This window comes from Halyomorpha halys, unplaced genomic scaffold, assembly GCF_000696795.3.
Source record: "Halyomorpha halys isolate HHAL.00 unplaced genomic scaffold, Hhal_1.1 Scaffold20.1, whole genome shotgun sequence".
NCBI lineage: Eukaryota > Metazoa > Arthropoda > Insecta > Hemiptera > Pentatomidae > Halyomorpha > Halyomorpha halys.
Genome location: NW_027110474.1, coordinates 427,575 through 448,886, shown reverse-complemented (window position 1 = coordinate 448,886; position 21,312 = coordinate 427,575). Strand labels below are relative to the sequence as shown.

Sequence of the window (21,312 nt, the reverse complement as noted above, 5' to 3'; positions counted from 1 at the left end):
AGACACTGACTGGTTATGGAACTATGGACAGTTCAGGCTATTTGTGCTCCCGCAAGCAATAATGTCTGTCAGAACAAAACATCTGGCCAAATATTTCTAAGCTTATGGTTACAATAGAAAAATAAATATTGTAATAATTACTCCATATTTGTAGATTAAAAAAAATGTTTTTCTTTTAAGTAATATAAGGTGCATTTATGATATAAGATCATTTATAAAACTGTAACTACTGTAATTGAGCATTTATGCGTATAGTGTATAAAATTTCAAGTGGATGCCGGATAAAAGCGAGATGCTAAAATAGTAAAACCTTGACATAACTAGTTTTAATTAAAAATGGACTGGAACTTAAATAATAACAACGTTGTTTAAAAACATAATGTTTTATTTAGCATTAGAAATAACACCAAGCTGGTATTTGTTGGAGAAAAGTTATCTCAATGCTTAATAAAGAAGTATAAAAACAATACGCAATAACAACAATAGCTTAAAATGCATATAATCTAATTAAACAAATTGCACGAAACTAACATTTTAATATATATATATTATTAATTTTTTTTTTTTGTGAGAATAAAATAATTTAGAGCTTATTCCAAATAGGCTTTAGATGAGGTAACATGTGATGTATAGATAAAAGTGAAATAACTTTTAAAGTGCTCAAAACGTTTTACGTGAATACTGCCTCGAATTGTATAAATAGTATGTTTTTCCTTTAAGGAAAACCAATATAATAAAATTTAACAATAACATCTAAAGCAATTTTGACTAAAACAGCTGAATCAAATATCAGCTTTAAAATAAATAATAAAATATTCAGCAAATAAATCACAGACAAAAAATAATACAAATAAAATTAATTTTAACTATGGAGTTAAAATTGTTGATATTCTTATGATTCCATCACTGGCAGCAGACAAACAAGTAGCACATTGATTTGCCGTAGACCAATCGCATGCTGTTAGAAGACTTTTGTGATCTCGCAGGTGCAGCATCAACTGAAGACCACAATTAGTTATCTAAAATAAGATGAAAAGTTCGATTAATAACAATATTAATAATATAATAAAAACAAATTTACTTTTTTTTTTCTTTTTTTAAGGAAACAAAGAAATCTTAATTCAAATAAGTTAAATTTATATGTATGGAATTTTTCAGTAACAAAGAGAATATGATAATGATAATAGCAACTATTTTCAAGCCCAATAACTAATGGTGTTAACCTTTATATTTATTTATTATAGAACTGATAAAATTGAAATGTCTAGTTAAGCTTCCTTATAGTAAAAAAACAAATGTGGGGAGGTGCAAGGATTACACAACTTTCATTTATTATCTCTACTCAGGGATGAAATTAATCCTTCATTGTTTCAGAGCAAATATTTCTATTTCACTATGGCAATACTTTTCCATACTAATTTTCCAAATGAGCTTCTCAGTATATAATTTGATTAACTCCAGTTTGAACATTTTTCTGAAAAGTAATTTTGGAAGAAGATAGTTGACCTTATGAATTACATTGAAGGAAAATAGTCCGGGTGGCAGTCAATAAAGGTATCAAAATAGTAAAAGAAAACTATTTATTGTTAACTAACTTTTCGCCTCACTTTACAGAATTTTTTCAGGGCTAAATGAAAGAACAAGGTGTGGTGGCAAGATTATTATTAGATCAACGTCTTCAGTGGCACTAGTCGACGTTAGCAAAGAGACTATTTGAAATGGGTTTGCCACTGTCGAAATTATTATCAACATTTTTATTTCCCTAGTATATTTCTTTTAAATCTATTTTTATTTATAATTCATTTAATGTTTCATTATTTTACATTTGTTTTAGTGGCAAATCCATTTGAAACCTCTCACCATATGATCGATTAATAATTATGAACAATGACAAAACTAGGTGTTTTTTTTTTTTTGTCGTAAAAACAAAACTGAATATTTCTGTTAATAATAATTATGAATGTTTTGTTATATGTTCAAGTGTAAATATTGTTGTGTTGACAAATAAAGAGCGTATCTAAAGAGTCATCTTTATCATTACAACAGGAATAAGCAGTAAAAAAATACAAACATTTTAGAACCAATAAAACATTAAAATAAAAACATTTCAAAACAATTGTTATGTTTGTAAAGTATATAAAAAAGAATTAATAACAATATAAGGTAGGGAGACTGGAAACAAATTACTAATAAAAATAACCAGGTGTGATAAAGGTTCTAAATACAGATCGATACTAATAGATTGTAAGAAGAATACTCATTCGAAATAGTTATAAATATGGTAAAGAGGAAGGTGTAAAAGGTAGAACAGATATGTGAAAATCAAAAGGTAATTTTGATATTATTTCACATTGCAAAATTTTAACATTTTTCTTTTGCAAAAATATAATAGTTAACAAAAATTTACATTCTGCTCCAAACTATTTATTGAATACTAAATTGTAATAGAATCAACATTAAAAATACTAAGAATGATTTTATGAAGTTATCCTGTCAACAACAAGGCTCATCTATAGGTTGAGTGAAATAAACTAAACTATTTAATAACTAAGGGTGTGAAAACATTTATCCGACTGGCAAAACGGAAAAAACCCACTTCAAATGAGCCCCCTTGAACTCGTGTAAGAAAAGATCATTTATTTATGCATTTTATATCATTCTGCAATACCTCCTACAAATTTTCATGTTATATAATATTTTTTTTAAATTCCTCGGCTTTCCAATGTTATATAATACATCTATATTACTAATCTTATTTCCAGGAATATTCATAGCTTCATTTCATAGCTTATATTTATCCATATTTCTTTATGAGTAAAAATATGAGATGGTTGCTTATTTCAAATAAACAAAATTAAATGTACTTCGGAGGAAGATATTATAAAAAGAAACACATTTAAGCCCAGTCTATTTCAATGAGGATAAGACCAATTAATTTTACATTTATTTCTTGAGTTTAATCAAAATTGTTGGCCCTGTTTTTGAGAAAATCCTGAAAAAGTATAAAATTTGTTATACAAAGTAGAACTTCCAGTTGGCATATGCAATTTCAGTTTCGTATAACTTTATTTTTGAGCTAAGCTGACCTAATACAAAAACACAGACCATTTTTAGAGACATCGCTATTTTGGCTTCAGGGACCTCAAAACGTACATTTCAGTTGAATACTCAAATTCAAAATTAATCACGATTGCAATACTTCCCTAAACTAAATATTTCATACAATAGGTAAGTGGAAGAAAAAATTGTCTTTACGGTATCTAAAACACTTTTATATTCTACAAAGAGTTGTAATCTGATCTATTAAGAAACATCTATCACGAAGATATAGATCTATTAAGAAGATATAGTCGACACTCAATAATTCATTCAAATGTGTATAATCAAATAAAAAATTGTATGATATATTAATTAAGATTTCAAAAAAATTAAGTAAATTCTGTATTAGTTTATAAATTAAAAAAAGTAAAAACCTGATAAATGTTGGTTCCATTTTCACCACAAGCTATAAGTACATGCTTCCCATTTTGATGAAGGGAAAAACACTGGGCTCCATGCTGTGTAGAGCAACTCGGTAAGGTAGCAGTCCAAACTGGCTCTGGATTAAGTTGTGCCAAATTATGCCGACAGAGCTTTAAATTGACAATAATTAATTCTTAAAAATATAAAAATAAATATTATATAATGTAAACAAGTAGAAACATAAAATTTCCTAAATAAATAAATACAAATCTGTTAAGGAAAGAAAAAATAAATTACATTTTTAAAGTTATCAACATGTTTTAATTTAAATTATTAAAACTTCACATTCTTTCTTTTAAAAAAATAATGGGAAAAAAAGTAGTTCAGTTTTATTTCTACCAATATATTTTAAATTTAAAAATTCAAATCTAGTGCCTTTTGATTTTCAAAAGTCCACAAGAAATTTTTATGAGTTTCTATTCAATTTGATTAAAGAACATAAAATACGTTATAATCAAATTTATTGAAAGATCACCGATTGACCGCATGTAACAATAAAAGGAAAACGGTCCGGGTGCAGTCTAATAAAAACACAAAAAAGTGATTAAACTATTTATATATTTATATTATACAATATTTATTCTTGCTTAATTTAAGAACCTCTAAATCTATAGAACATTAATGTTATCAGTGGTCACATATAGGTCAGAAATCTAAATTCTCTAAAAATGGAAGAGCTGTGATCGACGAATTGTACCAGGACAACAAAAAAGGAATCACATGCGTAACATAAAAATCTAAGAAAGCAAAATATGCCTTCCAGTCTGGCATGATTGGGTGAAAAATATGGAAAAAATGAAATATAGACCTACCCCTAAAAAGTTGTAAAAAAAAAAAAAAAGATATGAAGGAGGATTAATCTGTAAACAGAGACTTTAGGGTTTCAAACATTTTCAAAGACTTTGGTCTTTCAAATAGAAGCAATTTCTTATTCCAATAGTTTTTTAAATAAAACTAAAAACAGAAACTCCAACCCATCATTCTGTCAAAAATTTAATCATCTCTTATAAAAATATTAAATTGACCTATTTCCAAATAACTTAAGCCATCATTTCAAAACAGGCATTTTTACAAATAATTTATTAGAGCTTTATGTTCACTAGCTTTATCTTTTACACTATTTTTTCTTATCTTACAATAAAACAATTGTTTCATACCTTGTGGTCAGAACCAAACGTATAGAAAGTGTTATGGTCTTGAGCAATATCTAAACCGGCGATAGGCCCATCATGTACAAGACGTTTCTGTAGGCAGTCTCCATTTCGAATATCAAGTATTCGCACTGTACCATCTGAACAACCGGCGATGAGAAGACTTCCATTATGGTTGAAAACAGCACAATTTACGGTCAAATCTGGTCCACCTTCACCCACGCTATAGGCTTGCTAAAAATAATTATTTTAAGATTATTAAAAAATTACAAAATAAATACTCATGCATCCTCATAAGAAAGGAACTAACTACATGTTATAGGAACTAGCATCTTTAGGACATCCTAGACCTTTTTTTTTATGGCCCCCCACTGAGGACGTATACAACCCCAGAGTGAGAGTGTCAAGATTAATTTCTTGGGGCCACCATAAATTTAATACTGAATGAACCATGTGAGATTCGAACCTACAATCTTCTTGAATAAGCACTCTGGGACCCTCACTCTAACCCACTCAGCTATCAGGTCCTTTCTATTTAATAATATAACAACTTTTTTTTTGCCATAAATTTAAAGAGATTTTATTAAAAAGAACTGAAGATTGAGAACAACAGTGCTGCAAGAAAAGAAAAAAAATCAAATTGAACAGCAACAAAACTTTAAAATCATCTGTTAATTAACTAAAATCTTCAAGTGTCAATGCTTGTAAGAAAAACTATAATTATACATCATTATAACTGTAAATCCATTATGACAATAATTACATTTTAGAAAAATCTAAATTAATAATGGTTACCTCTAATTTATGTGTTTTAATATCATAAACAAGTAATTTTGCTTCTTTTTTAGCTTCATTTAAAGCAGTACAGGCAAAATGTCTTTCGGTATGGTTACAGCAAAGAGTTACTATCCTGAAAAAAATATCAAATTACCGAAAACTTCTATTTTTTAAACATTTTAATAAAACTTGATAAAGATTAATTAAATGTTACTTGGAATCTTTTAGCACACTCGTCCCATCAGGAATGAGTTCCCAAATAATTTTATTGTCTTTAGCATCATGAAACCTCAGTATTCCATCTAAACTTCCTGATAAGAAGAACCTTTCACTCTTGAGCCAACACAGCGCTGTGATAGGGGTACTGAAGTGAAAACTAGAAATAATACTGAAAAAAACAATATAGCTTAGTTTCAATCTCAAATAGTAGGATTTATTGTAGTTACTAAACAAACAAAATAATAAACTTAAATCTTTAGGTAATAATAATTGTAATATTAAATTTTTAATGATAAAATGTCGGGGAAAAGGCAGATTTTTAAAAGTAAAAATCGAATGGATGGAAGTGGGAAGTTTGTTTGAGCAAAAATTATATTTAAGAAAAATAAATTAATATTTACGAAAAAAATAATATTTAAGAGAAAAAAAAATTACATTTAAGACAAAATTACTATTAGTGAAAAATTTAAGAAAAAATTAATATCTAAGAATTCAATATTAAAAAAATGTTTATCAATCAAGCGTATGTTCCAACTAAGGATTTTTTTTTATTAAAAGTCAATATAACCACTTTTGGATAGTTATTATTAAAAAATGTTGCAAGTGAGGAGTGTAAACACTTTTATTTTTGGTTGTTGGATCATAACCAACATTTCGCTCCACGTTGCAGGGCAAACATCTCTTGTATGCCTGTATTTTTATAATTCTTTTATATCTCTCGTTATTTTCGTTTTCTTTAATTGTCTAAAACCTTTTGTTATTCTTATTTAATTTTAAACTTCACTGTACAAGTTTTTTAAAATTTTTAATTGACATTGTTCATTTATTTTTACCCCATTGAAGTGTTTGTATCTTTTTTTAGCCCTGATGAAGCCCTGCAATGTGGGGCGAAACGTTGGCTCTTAATAAATAGCATCACGACCACTTTTTCTTTGATCGCACCTGAACCATTTTCCTTTCATTATCACACGCGGTCAATCAGCGATCTTCCAATTTTTCTTTTCCATCTTAATTACTTAAAGTTACTAGTCTAAATGATAATTAAGAAATTATAAATGCCAGATTGCAGTTAGAATGGTGGAAACTAAATATAATATGAAGGATGGGATGATGGAGAAAAGGCAGGGTTTTAGAAGTAAAAGTTGAACAGATAGAAGTCGGGAAGTTTGTCTGAGCAATTGCTTTGATATATTGCAGATTAAAAGTGTTGACACATATATTCCATTTCCATTTCATTTTACATTTAAATAAGTTAAAAGTTACTAGTTTAATGAAAATGAGATTTCACCTCAAAGTTGGAGAAGGAGACCAGACCTTTAGAACACCATCAGAATCGCTACTAGCAACTAATGTGCCATTTACATTAAACTTGCATTGTATTATAGCCACTTTATGTTCACTCATTTGTTCCTAATGAAATCAAAGCTAATAATATTTATACATACATAAATACATAGAAATTATTCATATATTTGTTTCAAAAATAAATTTTAATACTTAAAGTATTATAATGCTATTTCAACTACAGTCTTTTAAAGACAAATTAAATTCTTTTTTACTTTTTCAATTCTTTAATGGACATTATGAGTTTAAATTAGCTCATCTTCAATGATGTAATAATATATAATTCATAATTAAAAAAAAAAACAATCTTAACGTATAAAATAGTTTTAAACAAGAACATATGTGATAAAAAATAGCGATTTTTTTAAAAAATATAACAATGCATAAAAAAATTAAACTATGGTTTAAAACCACTTTATATGTCAGGTAAGTTTTTTTAATTGTGGATTATATACTATAGAATATGAGTTCGAAATATCCAATGTAATACATAATTAAAGAAGTAAAAAAGGGATTAATCTGTCTTTGAAAGAGTATAGTAATTATTCATATGTTTTTTTAAATTAAAATAAACTTACTTGGCTAAGCATCAGAAAATTATCATTCTTAGCATTCTTTTTGTCATTTTCTATAGAAAGATCTCTATGCCCTTTTCGAGAACGAGAATCCAATGAAAGGGATCGTTTAGGGACAGATTCTGCACTAAAATTAAAAAAAGTACTAAAATTTATTTAAAATATCTAAATAATTAATATTTTATGAGTAACATAGTAATACCTATTGCCATATTTTATCCAAGAGGCTTGACTTGCATGGCTCCTTTTGCTAGAATGATGTTTTTGAACTCCACTTGATTCATCTGTTAAAACACAGATTGTATAATATTATTTTGACAATAACAATTTTTAACATCTTGAACATTTCATAATTTTATTAGTGCAGAATATCCTAAATGTTATTCCATACACAGCTTACTCTCGATAATTTGAAATTTTTCCCAGCCCCTTTGTCAGGAATCATATAAATTTACCTATTTGATACCTTCAAAAGTTATCAAATAAAGTGCAGATAGGTTAATAAACAAACACTTGTATTGAAACAAAATATAATCTTTACACACTCCACAAAACAATAGTTCAATTATAAGATTTAAAATAAAATAGCTCACAAAATTAGACTAAACAATGTGCTTCACCACCTTACTTAGGACAATGAAATAATAACAACAGCACCGTAACCTTCCACTATATTCTTTCTCTTCACTACCGATACTTAACACCCTTGAAAAATATTCGATAAATTGAAAAAACAAATTAATGAGTTTTGGTCCTCTTCAAGTTTGGTAATTGGAAGTTGAAGCAATGACATCTTGTTTGCCAATACTTAATCATTTTTGAACCAATTTGAAGTCAAGGCCTAACAAAAATTTTCTTCTTAACATCTGGATTATTTAACTCCTATTTTGAACTTTTTCTTTTGTCTCTGGTGTTTCAAATTATTGAGCCGGTTGTAAAACTTATACTTAAGTCAGAAGATAATAGAAAATAACAATTTGTAACATTTTATTTAACGTAGTTTATTCTACTACTTTAGACAGCATGAAATAAGGTAGGTTTGAGAAATCGCCGGGCTTCACAACAAAACTCACCATTCACTGATAAAAATTTTGTAATCCCTTACATGGTTTTTCCAAGTTTGTTGTTATGCAATTGGACTAAGTGTAACAACATAAAAATGCCTACCCACCTTATTTGATGCTGACTAGCTGATGGATTACACCAGAAACAAATTAGACCACTTTTGAAATGTATGACAATTATTATTAAAATATTCATACTAATAAAAAATATATAAAAAATCAGAATCTACAATAACTAAATCAATTTACCATGAGACTGTGGTTTTCTTCCCAAAATAGGACTTGTGGGAATACCTCCACCAATAGTTCTAATAAAGTTTTTCAATATTCTACCCTGAGATTCACCACTGCTTGGTGTTTCCCTGGAATAAAATGATACTTAAAATAATTTCCTCTGTAAAGGAAAATAAAAAATAAAATATATCATTGAATGTGTATTCCCATAATAAAAGAGTAAAAATACCACCAACTTTTAAAGTTATAATATTAAATACATTTAACCAGTATCTGTAACCAATACCTATAAACTGCACACTCATGTAATTGTTTGATTGGTCAGAACAAGAGACTGGATTTCAGTGCAGTTGAATCTTTTGTTCCCTAGCTTCAGTCAAAAATTGACAGAGATTTATTATTATTATTATCGTTAAAAAATCTTGAAAACAACATTCTATTTGATGGCATATTATGGAGTAACTGAATTTGCGCATTTTTAGATTTTTCTACACGTAATTGTTTTTTTATCATTTTTGGAGTTTTAACAATTAAGTCATTGTTCAATTTAAATTTCTTTTTGTAATTATTGAAAAAATCAAATGAATAACAATTGAAAAAACTAACAATTTAGTTAACTGATTCATGATATAAGCTCAATCATTCCTATGTGGACCACTAATTCTGGTTTGGCCCGGTAATTGTCATGATCTGCACGAGGAGAAGGTAAACCAAAATCTCTCCATAACAACAGGGCTGTTAGTTTACATGTTTTAAAAATATAATTAATCCGATTATAGCATATTTCGCTGTTTTTGGACTAAATACTGCAATTTTGACTTTTGTAGCATAAAATTACATATTTTCAATTTGATGGTTATGAATGCAGTCAGGAAAGGAAAATAGGAAAAATAACCCAATAAAGATGCCTAAAATATAGGGCATATATTTTGTGTCATGCATTAAAATAAAATGATTTGCCCAAACACATGTTTCTTCCTGTACCACCAATTATATTCTTTATTATAATTATGGTCAATATGAATTAAAAAAATGCCATGTTAATTATTAAATATTACTAGCTTCAGGTAAAGTTCAAAAAGTAGGGTGGACAAAGTCAATGAAAATAACATGAGAACTTACTGTTACTAATCACAAAAAAAAGCGTATAATTCAAAGAAAAATTTAAAAAAAAAATTATAAATACAAAATAAATAACATTAAAAATATCAGACTGACTGAGCAATAATATAAAAATCATCCATAATATCCATAGGAGGTACTGCATCTGGGACGATATTTGATCCTTGGCCAAGAGCAGAGAGCTTATGTTTTAGAGCTTCATTTTCCTCTTGCAATCGTCTCAGTTTTGTTGCTTCTTCTTCATAACTAGCCAAAACAGGCTGCGGCATGACCTATAAAGAAGTACTTATAAAATGAACAATTTTAATGTAATGAATTTTCATTTGAAATCAAATGATAACCAACTTACTTGATACATGATTGCCAGGAAATTGTGAAGTGAAACCAAAAAAGCATCCTGCCATTGTTTTGTAAAGTGAACAGAGAATACAGGATGATCTTCTGGGCTCTTGATAAATGGCAATGCTACAGGAAAGTAAACAGAACACTAATCAAATTTGAAAGTGAAAGTAAAAATTATTTTTTTCTTATTATTAAAAGTGGAAATAAAACAAACTATAATTTCTCTTAGTTCCCTCAAAAATTAAATACTCAGCCATTGGAAACAGCTGAGCTACATGAGCATTAGGCTCAAACCAAGTTCTGAGTAAAAAGCATTCAAGATCTGAGGTTGACTTCTATTTCATAACAGCCCCATGAAATGAAAACTTGATCCTCCACTTTAGTTGGTTACCTGTAGATAACCCTCTTCCCTCTATGCCAGAAATGAACAGTTTGGGAGAAAAAAAAATAACACCAAAGAACTGCCAATTATTATTAATAATAAACTAATAATACTTGACACTGAAGCTTTTGAAACTACTATTACTTAAAAATGGAATATGAACAAGGGGAAAAACAATAATCAAGAACTGTTATGTAACAATTCTCATGTTTAGAAGCTTATCTGATAAAAGGAGAATTGAAGAGGCAAGTACACATTACCTCTTGGCTCAATGCTAAGCGAACTGGGTCATATAGTTGTGGCATATTGCTACCACTAAGAAGATATAAGAAAATTTAAATTAAAAATGAAAACACTGGATTGCATGAAAATAATTCAGCCACGCTCAATAAAAAAAACATGGATATATTCCTTTTCGATAAAAATATTCTTAACATTGTGGGGAATGGATTTGTAACCTTTTGATACAGAAGTCTAACTTCAGTCTTTCAAGAAAAAGAAATCTGTTTAGTTTTTATAGGAAATAATTGGAGGGTACTTTTCAATTCATTCTCAGCAAATTAAAACTGGATTTTTTTTCTTCTTATTTCAGGATACTTGTCCTTTTGATATTAAGCCCCTCAATAAACTTTTTTTTCTGTAATGTGGCATAGTATATGTTGTTGATTCATGGTTTAAAATCATTATAAGCTATGAAAAATAAAAATAAAAATCTTACTAAACCAATCCTTCCATTCTGGATGACCCTGAATTTCCGGTGTCATCTTATTAAAAAATTCAACGACTTTTTCTGATTTATTATTAGCAATGGCATTTGCCAAATAAAACTTCAGAAGTGAACTTTCCAGTTTTCTAACTCCTAAAAGAAATAAAAATTAATATAAGTACAAATACAGATTTACTCTCTGAAACATTGAAGTATAGCATGAACAATAATTTTTTAAAAGTGTGTTTATCACTATAGTAACAAAAACTTTCTACCTTCTTAAAGTGGTGAACTACTTTTAACCCTTAACTATTATCGTCACAGTACAATACTAATATACATAAGTGAAATAAAAAGAAGAGTCAAGTAAAACAACATAAAAACATAGTTCTAAGTAGATGAATACATAAAAAAAAAAAAAAAAGCAACAATATTTCAACATTATTCCAGATATAAAAATTAGTAATTTAAATATCTTTGTTTTTCAACTGTCCAGTCTTTAAATTAATTAATGTTACCTTTATAAAATGATTATTACAGAATTTAATAAATTATGAAATAAATAATACAATTTATTATGAAAAACGTTCCTCATATATGAAGAGGTTAGAAGTGAATGGATAGAAGAGACAATTTTGCTAATAAGATTTTTTTTTGTATATCTAGCTGTGACTGAACCAAATTTAGCCTTCAGTATTTACAAAATTGTGAAATTATAAATAATTAATGACGATTGCAAAATTTTGTAAATACTGAAGCATAAATTTGCTAGATAGCAATGAAACATCTTATTAGTAAAATTATCTCTTGTATACCACTACTACAAATCTCCTAATATATATATGTATAATATATAAATAATGAAATTCAGAGGAGAAACTATTAATAGACAGTAATTCTTAAGGTAAAAAGTAATCCATTAAAGAACAATATTAATATTTAAAGCAAAAATACAGTTTAATAATTTTAATACTAATTAGAATTTAGATAGTTCAAAATATTGAGCAAGTTAGTTAAGATGAAAAACAAGAGACACGGAAACTGATTCATGATTTAGTTATGAATTACTGAAGAAGCCATGGCAGTAAAGTCTGGTCTCACTACAAAGTACTCTAGTAGATTTGGGACAGAAAGGGCAATATATTGACCACAAATCATTTCATTTTATTATTTTTGTTGCTCAAGACTTGATTATACACATATAACTAATAAAATAAAGTAAATATCATTTAAAAAAACATTTTATTTTTCTATGCTAAATTTCAAAGAACAAAACAGCCCAATCGACACATGTTAGTTTACGGTAAAATGTTAACAGTGAATTTTTATTTTTCAATCGAACCCCAAATATTAATAATGATAATAAATAAATATTAATTATCATCAATACTATGCGTATGAATAGTCAATAAAAAAATATAAAATTTTAGATTAATAAAAAATTAAACGGAACAGTAAAAAAAAGAAGTTAAAACTGGACACCTAAAAATTTAAACATGATACCTAATATCTAAAAATTGAACACCTTAAGTTAAATCATGGATTTAATATCTTAAGATGAAAATTCAAAAAATTTACATTAAAAGGTTATATATTACATTAAAAACAGCAGTAAGATATGAGATGCAGATAGTTATCCATAGATTAATAAGAGGAGAAGATGATTGGGGGTACGGTCAGCAAGAAAACACAAATAAACAAAAAATTATTTATTTGTGCTATAAGCTCCCTGATAAAGACCTCAAATTCCGGTCGAAACGTTGCCACGAATAAATAATTTTTTGTTTATTTGTGTTTTCTTGTTGACCGTACCCCCAATCATCTTCTTCACTCAATAGTAAGATAATTGATTAACAACCCCAAATAACATTTATACTCAATCACCAAAAGAAATAAAAAATATAGTGAAGTGAAATTCAAAGAAAACATCAACAACCTTAAAATAACAGATAATTCCCTAATTCAACCTTGGCTTCTTTAGTAAAAGATAGGTTTAAATTTTTCATACAGCAATAAAAATTTTCCATCAACAGCAATAATTTCTTAATTCTTTTCTTTAATTTTAGTTTCATTTATCTTCTCAATGGTTAATGGAACATTTGTATCACTATAAAAGAAAGTAGTGGATAATTTGTATTTTAAAAAGATTAAACTATATCAAGCAAAGAATATTATATCTTGTAAACCCTAACCTGGAATAAACTCATATTCCAACTTCGAAAATATTTTCTGATCAAAGTGTGTCCAAAGGTCTCTCAATGACTGTAGATCATAGTTATTAATAAATATCACAAACTGGTCCACAATTCTATCCACCTATTGTTTTAAAAAGAAATCAATGAATGATAAGCATAAAAAGCAATAGATAAAGAAAAATGGAAAATCTACCTTACCCTGAACCCTCTATCTTTATCTACCTTCAATTCAGCATCAAATGACTTTAATGTAATAGTAAATCCTCTAAATAACAAATATTCCCTAACAAGTTCATCTAAAAGTTGAATATGGGCCATCTTATTAGTTACAATTTATTCATACTTCATGACTAAGAACTGGTTCTCAAAGTTAACATTATTTTCTTTTCGTTAAACTTTCTGTTAATCATGACTACATCATAGAAAATAACATTGTGTTGTCTTAAAACGTCAAGACAACATAGGCTTGAGCAGTGATCACTGTTTGTTTGGCAACATGTAACCTTCCACGCTATAGTTCGTGAATGAGTAGTTTTATTGTTATTACGCATTGCACTTTTGAATAATATATGTTTGTAATATTATTTATATTTTTATTGCCCTTCAGGTATTATACGTTAATGTGATACTACACATTAAATTTTAATACTTTAAGTACATTAATTTTTTTTTCATTCACACAAAAGAAGTAAATTAAGATATTATGGTATTATATGATTGACATTTTCTATTGAGAGTTGTATCTCTTTGGAATAGTGGAGGCTCAATCGTTGACATTTGAACATTGACAGTTGCAGTAAGAGTCAAGTCTAATTCCATCGTCAACATGGAAACAATATATATGCCTCGTGTAAATCATCACAATGTTACAGATTTATTGAATTTTAAAAACTACTTCAATGAGTACAATTCAACTATAGAAACCTTGTTCTTAAAAAACAAAAGAAAAAGCTTGAAATTATTTTTAGAAGATCAAGGAATAGGAGAATCAGGACAACAAAGCTTGAAGACGAAATTCAAGTAAGTATACAACTCTTTATGATGGTATTATGAATATTTTCTGCTGTTCATGGAAAATAAAGACTCACTTTTAGGGAATAATCTAGATTTGTCATTTTTGACTTTGTTAATCTTGAGTTATCTAAAAGTTCGTTCGTCATTTAAATTGTGCTATATAGATCTTTTTGATAAACATAACATTTATTAGTCTGAAAACTATGAATTTTAAAAATGCTGTGAGCTGTTTGGTTAACCAATAAATTCCTGCACATTTTAACTTTTTCTGTGTATTATTCTTCAAGTGGATTGTTTTTTCCCCTATGTTAGCATCCCAACATATATTTCTGTAAATCCACTAAAAAATGAATTTAGTGTTCTATATTCTATTGACTAACAAACAGACAAATAATTATGCATTATGATCATATTTTGTTATGTTATTTAGCATGAGCCAAGGGAGTCTAGTTGTGATACCTCTTAACTCCAAAAAAAAATTTGACATGTTTCTAGAATTAAGCATTAATTTGTATTTTTGTTTAAAGATTTTTCTTGTTGACTTATGACCTTCCATAGCTTAATTGACAGTTTACTCATGCCATGTTCATCTGTTATTTTGATATCAACACTAGATAGTTTAGTTATTCTTGAGGTGATTAATATAAATGATGTTTTAGACCATTATTAATGAAAATCCATTACAATAAGTTCAAAATAAAGCAATGTTTCTAGACCTTGCAGCAAATATGAAATTTATCGGTTTAGTTGCACTTTTTGGTTTGATGCGAAAGTTGATTAAGTCTCTTTAATTTCATCAAGATTGCAAAGGATATTGAGGGAGGAACGATGGTCTCTTACGAGATATAAATTGCTTGACACTGATAGCTCATGAACAATGATTGTTGATTGTATGGCAATAACTTAGTGCCAAAAGGATGTGTCTTAATAACAACTGCAAAATTTCATGAATAGAAAATTAAACATGTAGTCAAAGAAACTTAGATAGCCTTTGGCCTGTAAACCTTAAACTAATTTGAATTTAGTGGAATGATAGGAGGTAATAAATGACTAATTTATTTAGATAAATGAAAATTTCTTGCTTATAATATTGATATAAGACCAATATTAGACATATTTTTGTTTTATAACTTTTTTCTTATGTTATTCAACTCTTACTGTTATCATAAGGCCCATGGCTTACAGAAATTCCAGTCTATAAATATGGCTATTTTGGGTTTTCTGTTATTAATAATGCAATTAATATTTATCAAGTTTCAATGTGTATTGATTTATTTATTGAATTAATGTTAGCAAAATATATCTTGTTAATGAAATATATTAATTATTATTTCCCTCTGGTATGTTTCTTTTCAGCGTAAACAATTATTGCTGGAAGAGTACACAAAGTTCTGAAAAATTGGTTTTACCAATAGCTGGTTTTAAAACTGAATTTAAATTGTACAACATTCCTGATGATGCTGAGTTAAAAAGTATTCAAGCATTACGTTCTCGACACATCAAAGATGAAGGGAAACGCCGAAAACTTTTGCGGTATACTGGAGAAGTTAATTGTGTATGTATTAACATTTGTCCTGATTTTATTACCTATATGACATTTTCATTTATATGGCAGCTATAAACCTTAAGGGTTATTGTTTAAAGCACATTAGATGTTCAGGAATTACTAAATCAGAGTCTCCTGTCTGTAGAATGTGAAAATTGCATATTCTCCATGATATATACAGACAGTTAATTCCTAAGTCACTAACACAAGGTTGAGTCCTAGACATGTTTCATCTTATTGGTTGGTATTTTAACGAAAGCAGTTATTGTTCTCTGTCACTCCTTGTCAAATTATGAATCATCTATTGTCAATGTAATACAAAGTTTAAGTTTATTTCATGCTTCAAAGCCCTGACTATAGCTAGTGGGTGAAATAGGAAAATAAAGCTTGTTTCGTGAAACATTTAACTAAATATCAATTTTTAGTTTTGTATTATTATTTATTTAATTTTTTCATGAATCTCAGACAAATTTGTAGGTGAATGTTTGTTTGGGTGAACCAGAAGGACTGGAACAACAGATACTATTGCCCAAACATCTGGTCTCCATACCAAATAGTATAGGAATTTGTTCTGAATTACTATAACATCGAGAAATTAAGAAATGTGTTCTAACTAATTTTCTTTTTCAAGGAAAATCATATGGTTTCTTATGAAGAAGACAAATATAAAGACAAAATCAAGGAATATTCTGACTATGTCTTGAGTGTTCGAGTTTACTTGCCAACTGTTCATTGTTCTTTTTCCAATGCAAGAAGAACCAAACCTCTTCAAGTCAGTCAGGAATTTTTCGTGTATAGCAAACAGACTCTCGACTGTCTCAGGGATAGAATTCTATGTGCTGAAGACTTTAACTCTGCTGAAGGAGATGTTGGTGAAAATCCCTTTAAAATTACCACAATCAGGAATATGGTAAGTTTATATATTTATTCATATTATCAAATTAGTTTTGACTATTTTATGTTGATAAATGTTCATTGTTTTTAATGTTAATATCTACTTATCCTCGTATTTCTATGCCAGTGTTTTAAATTCTATTGAAATTGAGTCTCATGTGGATGATCTCTGGTTTCAACCATTTAATCATGATGTTATTTTTTGTTCCTTAAGCTTTGAAATAAAATTGATTAAGGTTGTGGAAAATAATAAATTTTCATGGTGTCATTACTTCTTTCACCTTAGGAATTTAGATTTAGATATTTGTATGATCTTGATTTTTAAAATTTGCATTTTTCTTTGCCACAAATATAGACTATTGATTTTTTTTTATTACTCTTGGGATAGCTTTTGATTCTATTCCAACAGAGGAGACATAGAATTCTCTTTATAAAAAAATGGCCCTCTATAAACTGATATTGGCAGTATAATCCGTGTTTGAGGATCCTAAGGAAGTAATTCATTTGAATGGAATGGAATCACAACAACTCTTATTTAAGATTGAAGTAGGGGACAGCCTAAGTCCACTTCTTTTTGTGGCATTTATAGGTGAAATTGTCAAATCTGTGAAAATTGTTTTTTCATTTGGATACCCAAATATCCAAATTTGTTTCCAATACTAGTTTCATTTTTCATATTTGTTGATGATATTGTATAAATTCCTGGTTCATTGAACCTTCTAATAGTTGTAGAATGGAGAGAACAACTATAGAGGAAGGGTGTAGGATTAAATTTCGGTGATAGTGAGAAGATATGAAAGTTAGAAGGATGAAAGAGGATGTACGCCTTCTTGGCACTTCTGTAATTAGGGATTCGCCAATTGGAAACCAAGTGTTCCAAGCTAATGCTGTATACATTCAAATTAATAATACTTTTGTTAGTGTTGGTAATACAGAAATAGTCTGATACACAAAGTTGGTTATTTTTAAAAAGACCTCCCTACAAGTCCTTATGTGTGGATCAGAACATTAGACTCTCCTTGATAAGTATATTATTTCACCTGAAATGAGACTTATTAGGTGAGTAGTTAAAAAAATATGAAGGTTTTATATCTAGAATAAAGTCAGTAGTGAAGGTTCTGATGTTCCATCCATAAAGATTACGTTTGAGGAGCATCGAATGATACAGAAGGTAAAATAATATATGAAAGGCCAGATGGAATACAACATTTTGGCAAACCATGAATCATATTTAGTGAAATTGGAAAAAGATAGTTGACTGTATGAAGTAGATTGGAGGAAGATATGAGAAAGCTGTATAGTGAATGTATACAGACACTAAGTAAATAAAACATCTGGCTATGTAGCAAGATGAATGGAAGAAGTGGCTGAGGTGATATGAGCTGTGAACTGAAAAACATTTAAGAGCTAGGATTGAAAGCAGAATTTTTGCTTTCATAGTAGACAATTTCCAAAAATAAGTCCATATTTTTGGAAAAAGGTAGATAAAATTATTTATAATACTAATATTATGGTAATATATTAATTAACTTAAGATAATAAGTAGCTTAATAATTTTAAATAATGTCTCGTCGTAAACCTACTGACTGCCCTACAGTTTCATTTAATGATGTTACTCTTACCCCTGTCGAACAGATCCGCTACCTTGGACTACATTTGGACAAACGATTAACCTGGAATCCTCATACCAGACTGAAAAGACAGGAAACTGCACGTGCAGACTAAATCCTTTGTAAAATCCTCAATGCTCCTAACTTTGTCACAAATAAAATCATACATAAAGAGCTTAATGTTTCCTATGTAACCGATCTAGCCCGAACCAGATATCACTCCTTCCATTATAAACTCTCTAACCACTCAAACCCCCTAATTTCTAATCTTTTATCCTCTTCCATTCCTGACAATCCTCTGAGGCGCCTGAAAAGAAGATGGCCACGACACGAGATCAGCTAATATAAAATGTCATTAGAGTGCTACCAATGGGTAGTTTCTCTGCATGCCTGTAACACTCCAATTTAACTTAGATCAGATTTACTAAATGTATTATAATGTACAGTTGTAAATAGCAATAAATAAATATTAAAAAAATTAATAAATAATGTCAGTAAAAATTTTGTTTCTCTTCTTATAGGATGTCTATAGGTCAGCTATGTTTTTTATTAATGATAAATTTTTCATCGATTCACGTTACCCTGGAAATGTTGACTATAGTGATGTAATTAAGAAATGGGCAGCTGGTAAAAACCTTGATTTAAATGTGACTTTGTCTATGGAATCATCTACATTTAATATGATTAACCTTCGTTTGGGCTATCCTTATCTTTATATGCACCAAGGAAACTGTGAACATTTGATCGTCTTTACTGATGCTAGGTAAGAGAATATCAAACTTATCATTTATTGTTGACATTTTAATTACATTATTATGATTGATGATACATTTATTTATATGTGTGTATTATTTTACATTTTATGTGAAATGTAAAATAATAATATATAATAATAATGTAAATAATATCTCTTTAATTTGTTTTTCAGTACTACTATAGGTATATATTAGGTCTGGTTTTGCTCCTTTTTTGCCCTATTTATGTTTAAATTAAAATTGTGTCCCATACTTCTGTGCATCTCAACTTACAGAAAGCTCCTTGCAATTTGAGAGTAAATACAGAGAAATTAGATTAATTATTTTCAGTTTTGTCGGGGTGTGGAATGGCCCTGACTTCTATACTAAATTTCATTATTGATAGACAGCTTTATTCCGTATTCAATCCTTTTGGATGAATGACAACATTTCTTTTCCTATTAAATTCATTTTTTATATTAAAACTGAAGCATAAATTTGGTTGAGGCACAGGTCTAGAACAAAAAACTTCATCTTCATAAAAATATCAATTTACTTCTAACCCTTTGACCATATGTACATTGTATCCAGATGTATTATTTTAAATTCATAACAATGAAATTAACTTTTCAATGTCTATTGGTTATATCTGTACTTAGTTACTTAGTCTTTTTTATTTAATGTACATCGTTCTTTTCTATAAGAATTGTTTCCTTTGTACATTCCTTTTATTTGTTTTCATTAATTATCTTTCTATATTTTGTATAACTTCAGGTTGATCACACCAAAGGATATCCTTGTGAAGTCGGCATATCCTGTTATGAGATCATATGCAAGTTTGAGAGGGAAGCAGTGTATGACGTGTACTAAAAAAGCCTCCAAGTATGATAGTTTTTTATTTGTACTTTTGTATATTATAAAAACTTGCTTATTTAATACTAATCTTTTTCCTAATTGTTTTAATAGGTTTATTGTGTTGAACACAGAAAGGTTGCCTCTTTCAAGAACATACGTCTGTGGACTTTGTTTGTATCAATATTTTTATATTGGTGATAAAAAAACTGATAACTTCACTGTCTATAAATATTTGGACCGTGTTGCACTTCTCTGATTGTAAATTATGTTGATATTCCTTTCATTTTTTCTGTTAATTTTTATGTATATTTGTTAATATACTCTTAATTATTTATATATGTTTAGTATTATTCAGTTGGCAGCAGGACGCCATTCTTTTTAGTATTATTCAGTTGGCAGCAGGACGCCATTCTTTTTAGTATTATTCAGTTGGCAGCAGGACGCCATTCTTATCAGCCCTGCAAAGTGGGGTGAAATGTTGGTTAACAATAAAGTTTTGATATCTTTATTGACTGCCACCCAGACTATCTTTCTCTAATGTTTAGTTTTAGTTTTTTCTTTAAAAGAAAATAATAATGTATAAATGTATATAATATGAATGTATATATTTTTTTTATAATATAATATAATTGTTTCTTATTTGTTTTTGTTTTTTTGTATCCTCAAATTAATATTGTTTAATGTGGAATTAGTGGTCCCCATTGTTTTATCTTACTTAAGTAGCAATTTATAAATTTTATCATTCTGTCATGCTATACAAAAATTACCTACCAATATTCTTACCTACCAAAAATGTTATTAAACATCTTGTGGTGTAACTACATCATAGTCTTAATGAGAATACATAACCTCAAAGAATTCATACTTTAACAATATAGCAGACTGCTGACAATCAATCCCCTCAGAACTTAATAGACAATTATTATGGGTCTCATCAATGGAACAAAATAGGATTTTATGGAGAATTTCTGAATTCTGCTTAGGCTAAACCAATTCATAAAATTAGGTACATACATTGCACACTGT

At 28.4% G+C, this 21,312-nt stretch overlaps 2 protein-coding genes across 3 annotated transcripts; one reads left to right on the top strand and one right to left on the bottom strand.

The window, feature by feature from the left end:
• Nucleotides 1-393: 393 nt before the first annotated feature.
• Nucleotides 394-14,142, bottom strand: LOC106681575 (WD repeat-containing protein 91). 2 transcript variants are annotated; one of them, XM_014421949.3, is made up of 14 exons: nt 13,832-14,142; nt 13,631-13,754; nt 11,451-11,591; nt 10,358-10,473; nt 10,105-10,280; nt 8,902-9,014; nt 7,791-7,872; nt 7,592-7,733; nt 6,958-7,079; nt 5,665-5,838; nt 5,469-5,583; nt 4,680-4,907; nt 3,474-3,632; nt 394-1,019 (listed from the first exon to the last, which is right to left on the bottom strand). In XM_014421949.3, the coding sequence occupies exons 1-14, from the start codon at nt 13,949-13,951 to the stop codon at nt 867-869; spliced, it is 1,965 nt and encodes a 654-aa protein (XP_014277435.1). In that variant the 5' UTR covers nt 13,952-14,142; the 3' UTR covers nt 394-866. The 2 variants fall into 2 exon arrangements, with proteins under 2 accessions (XP_014277435.1, XP_014277444.1); XM_014421958.3 differs by having other exon boundaries at nt 7,592-7,715.
• Nucleotides 14,143-14,393: 251 nt separating this feature from the next.
• Pbp49 (proximal sequence element A Pbp49) lies at nt 14,394-20,915 on the top strand. The gene is made up of 6 exons (XM_014421547.2): nt 14,394-14,653; nt 16,004-16,202; nt 16,825-17,103; nt 19,219-19,460; nt 20,206-20,313; nt 20,398-20,915. The coding sequence occupies exons 1-6, from the start codon at nt 14,460-14,462 to the stop codon at nt 20,540-20,542; spliced, it is 1,167 nt and encodes a 388-aa protein (XP_014277033.1). The 5' UTR covers nt 14,394-14,459; the 3' UTR covers nt 20,543-20,915.
• Nucleotides 20,916-21,312: the final 397 nt, after the last annotated feature.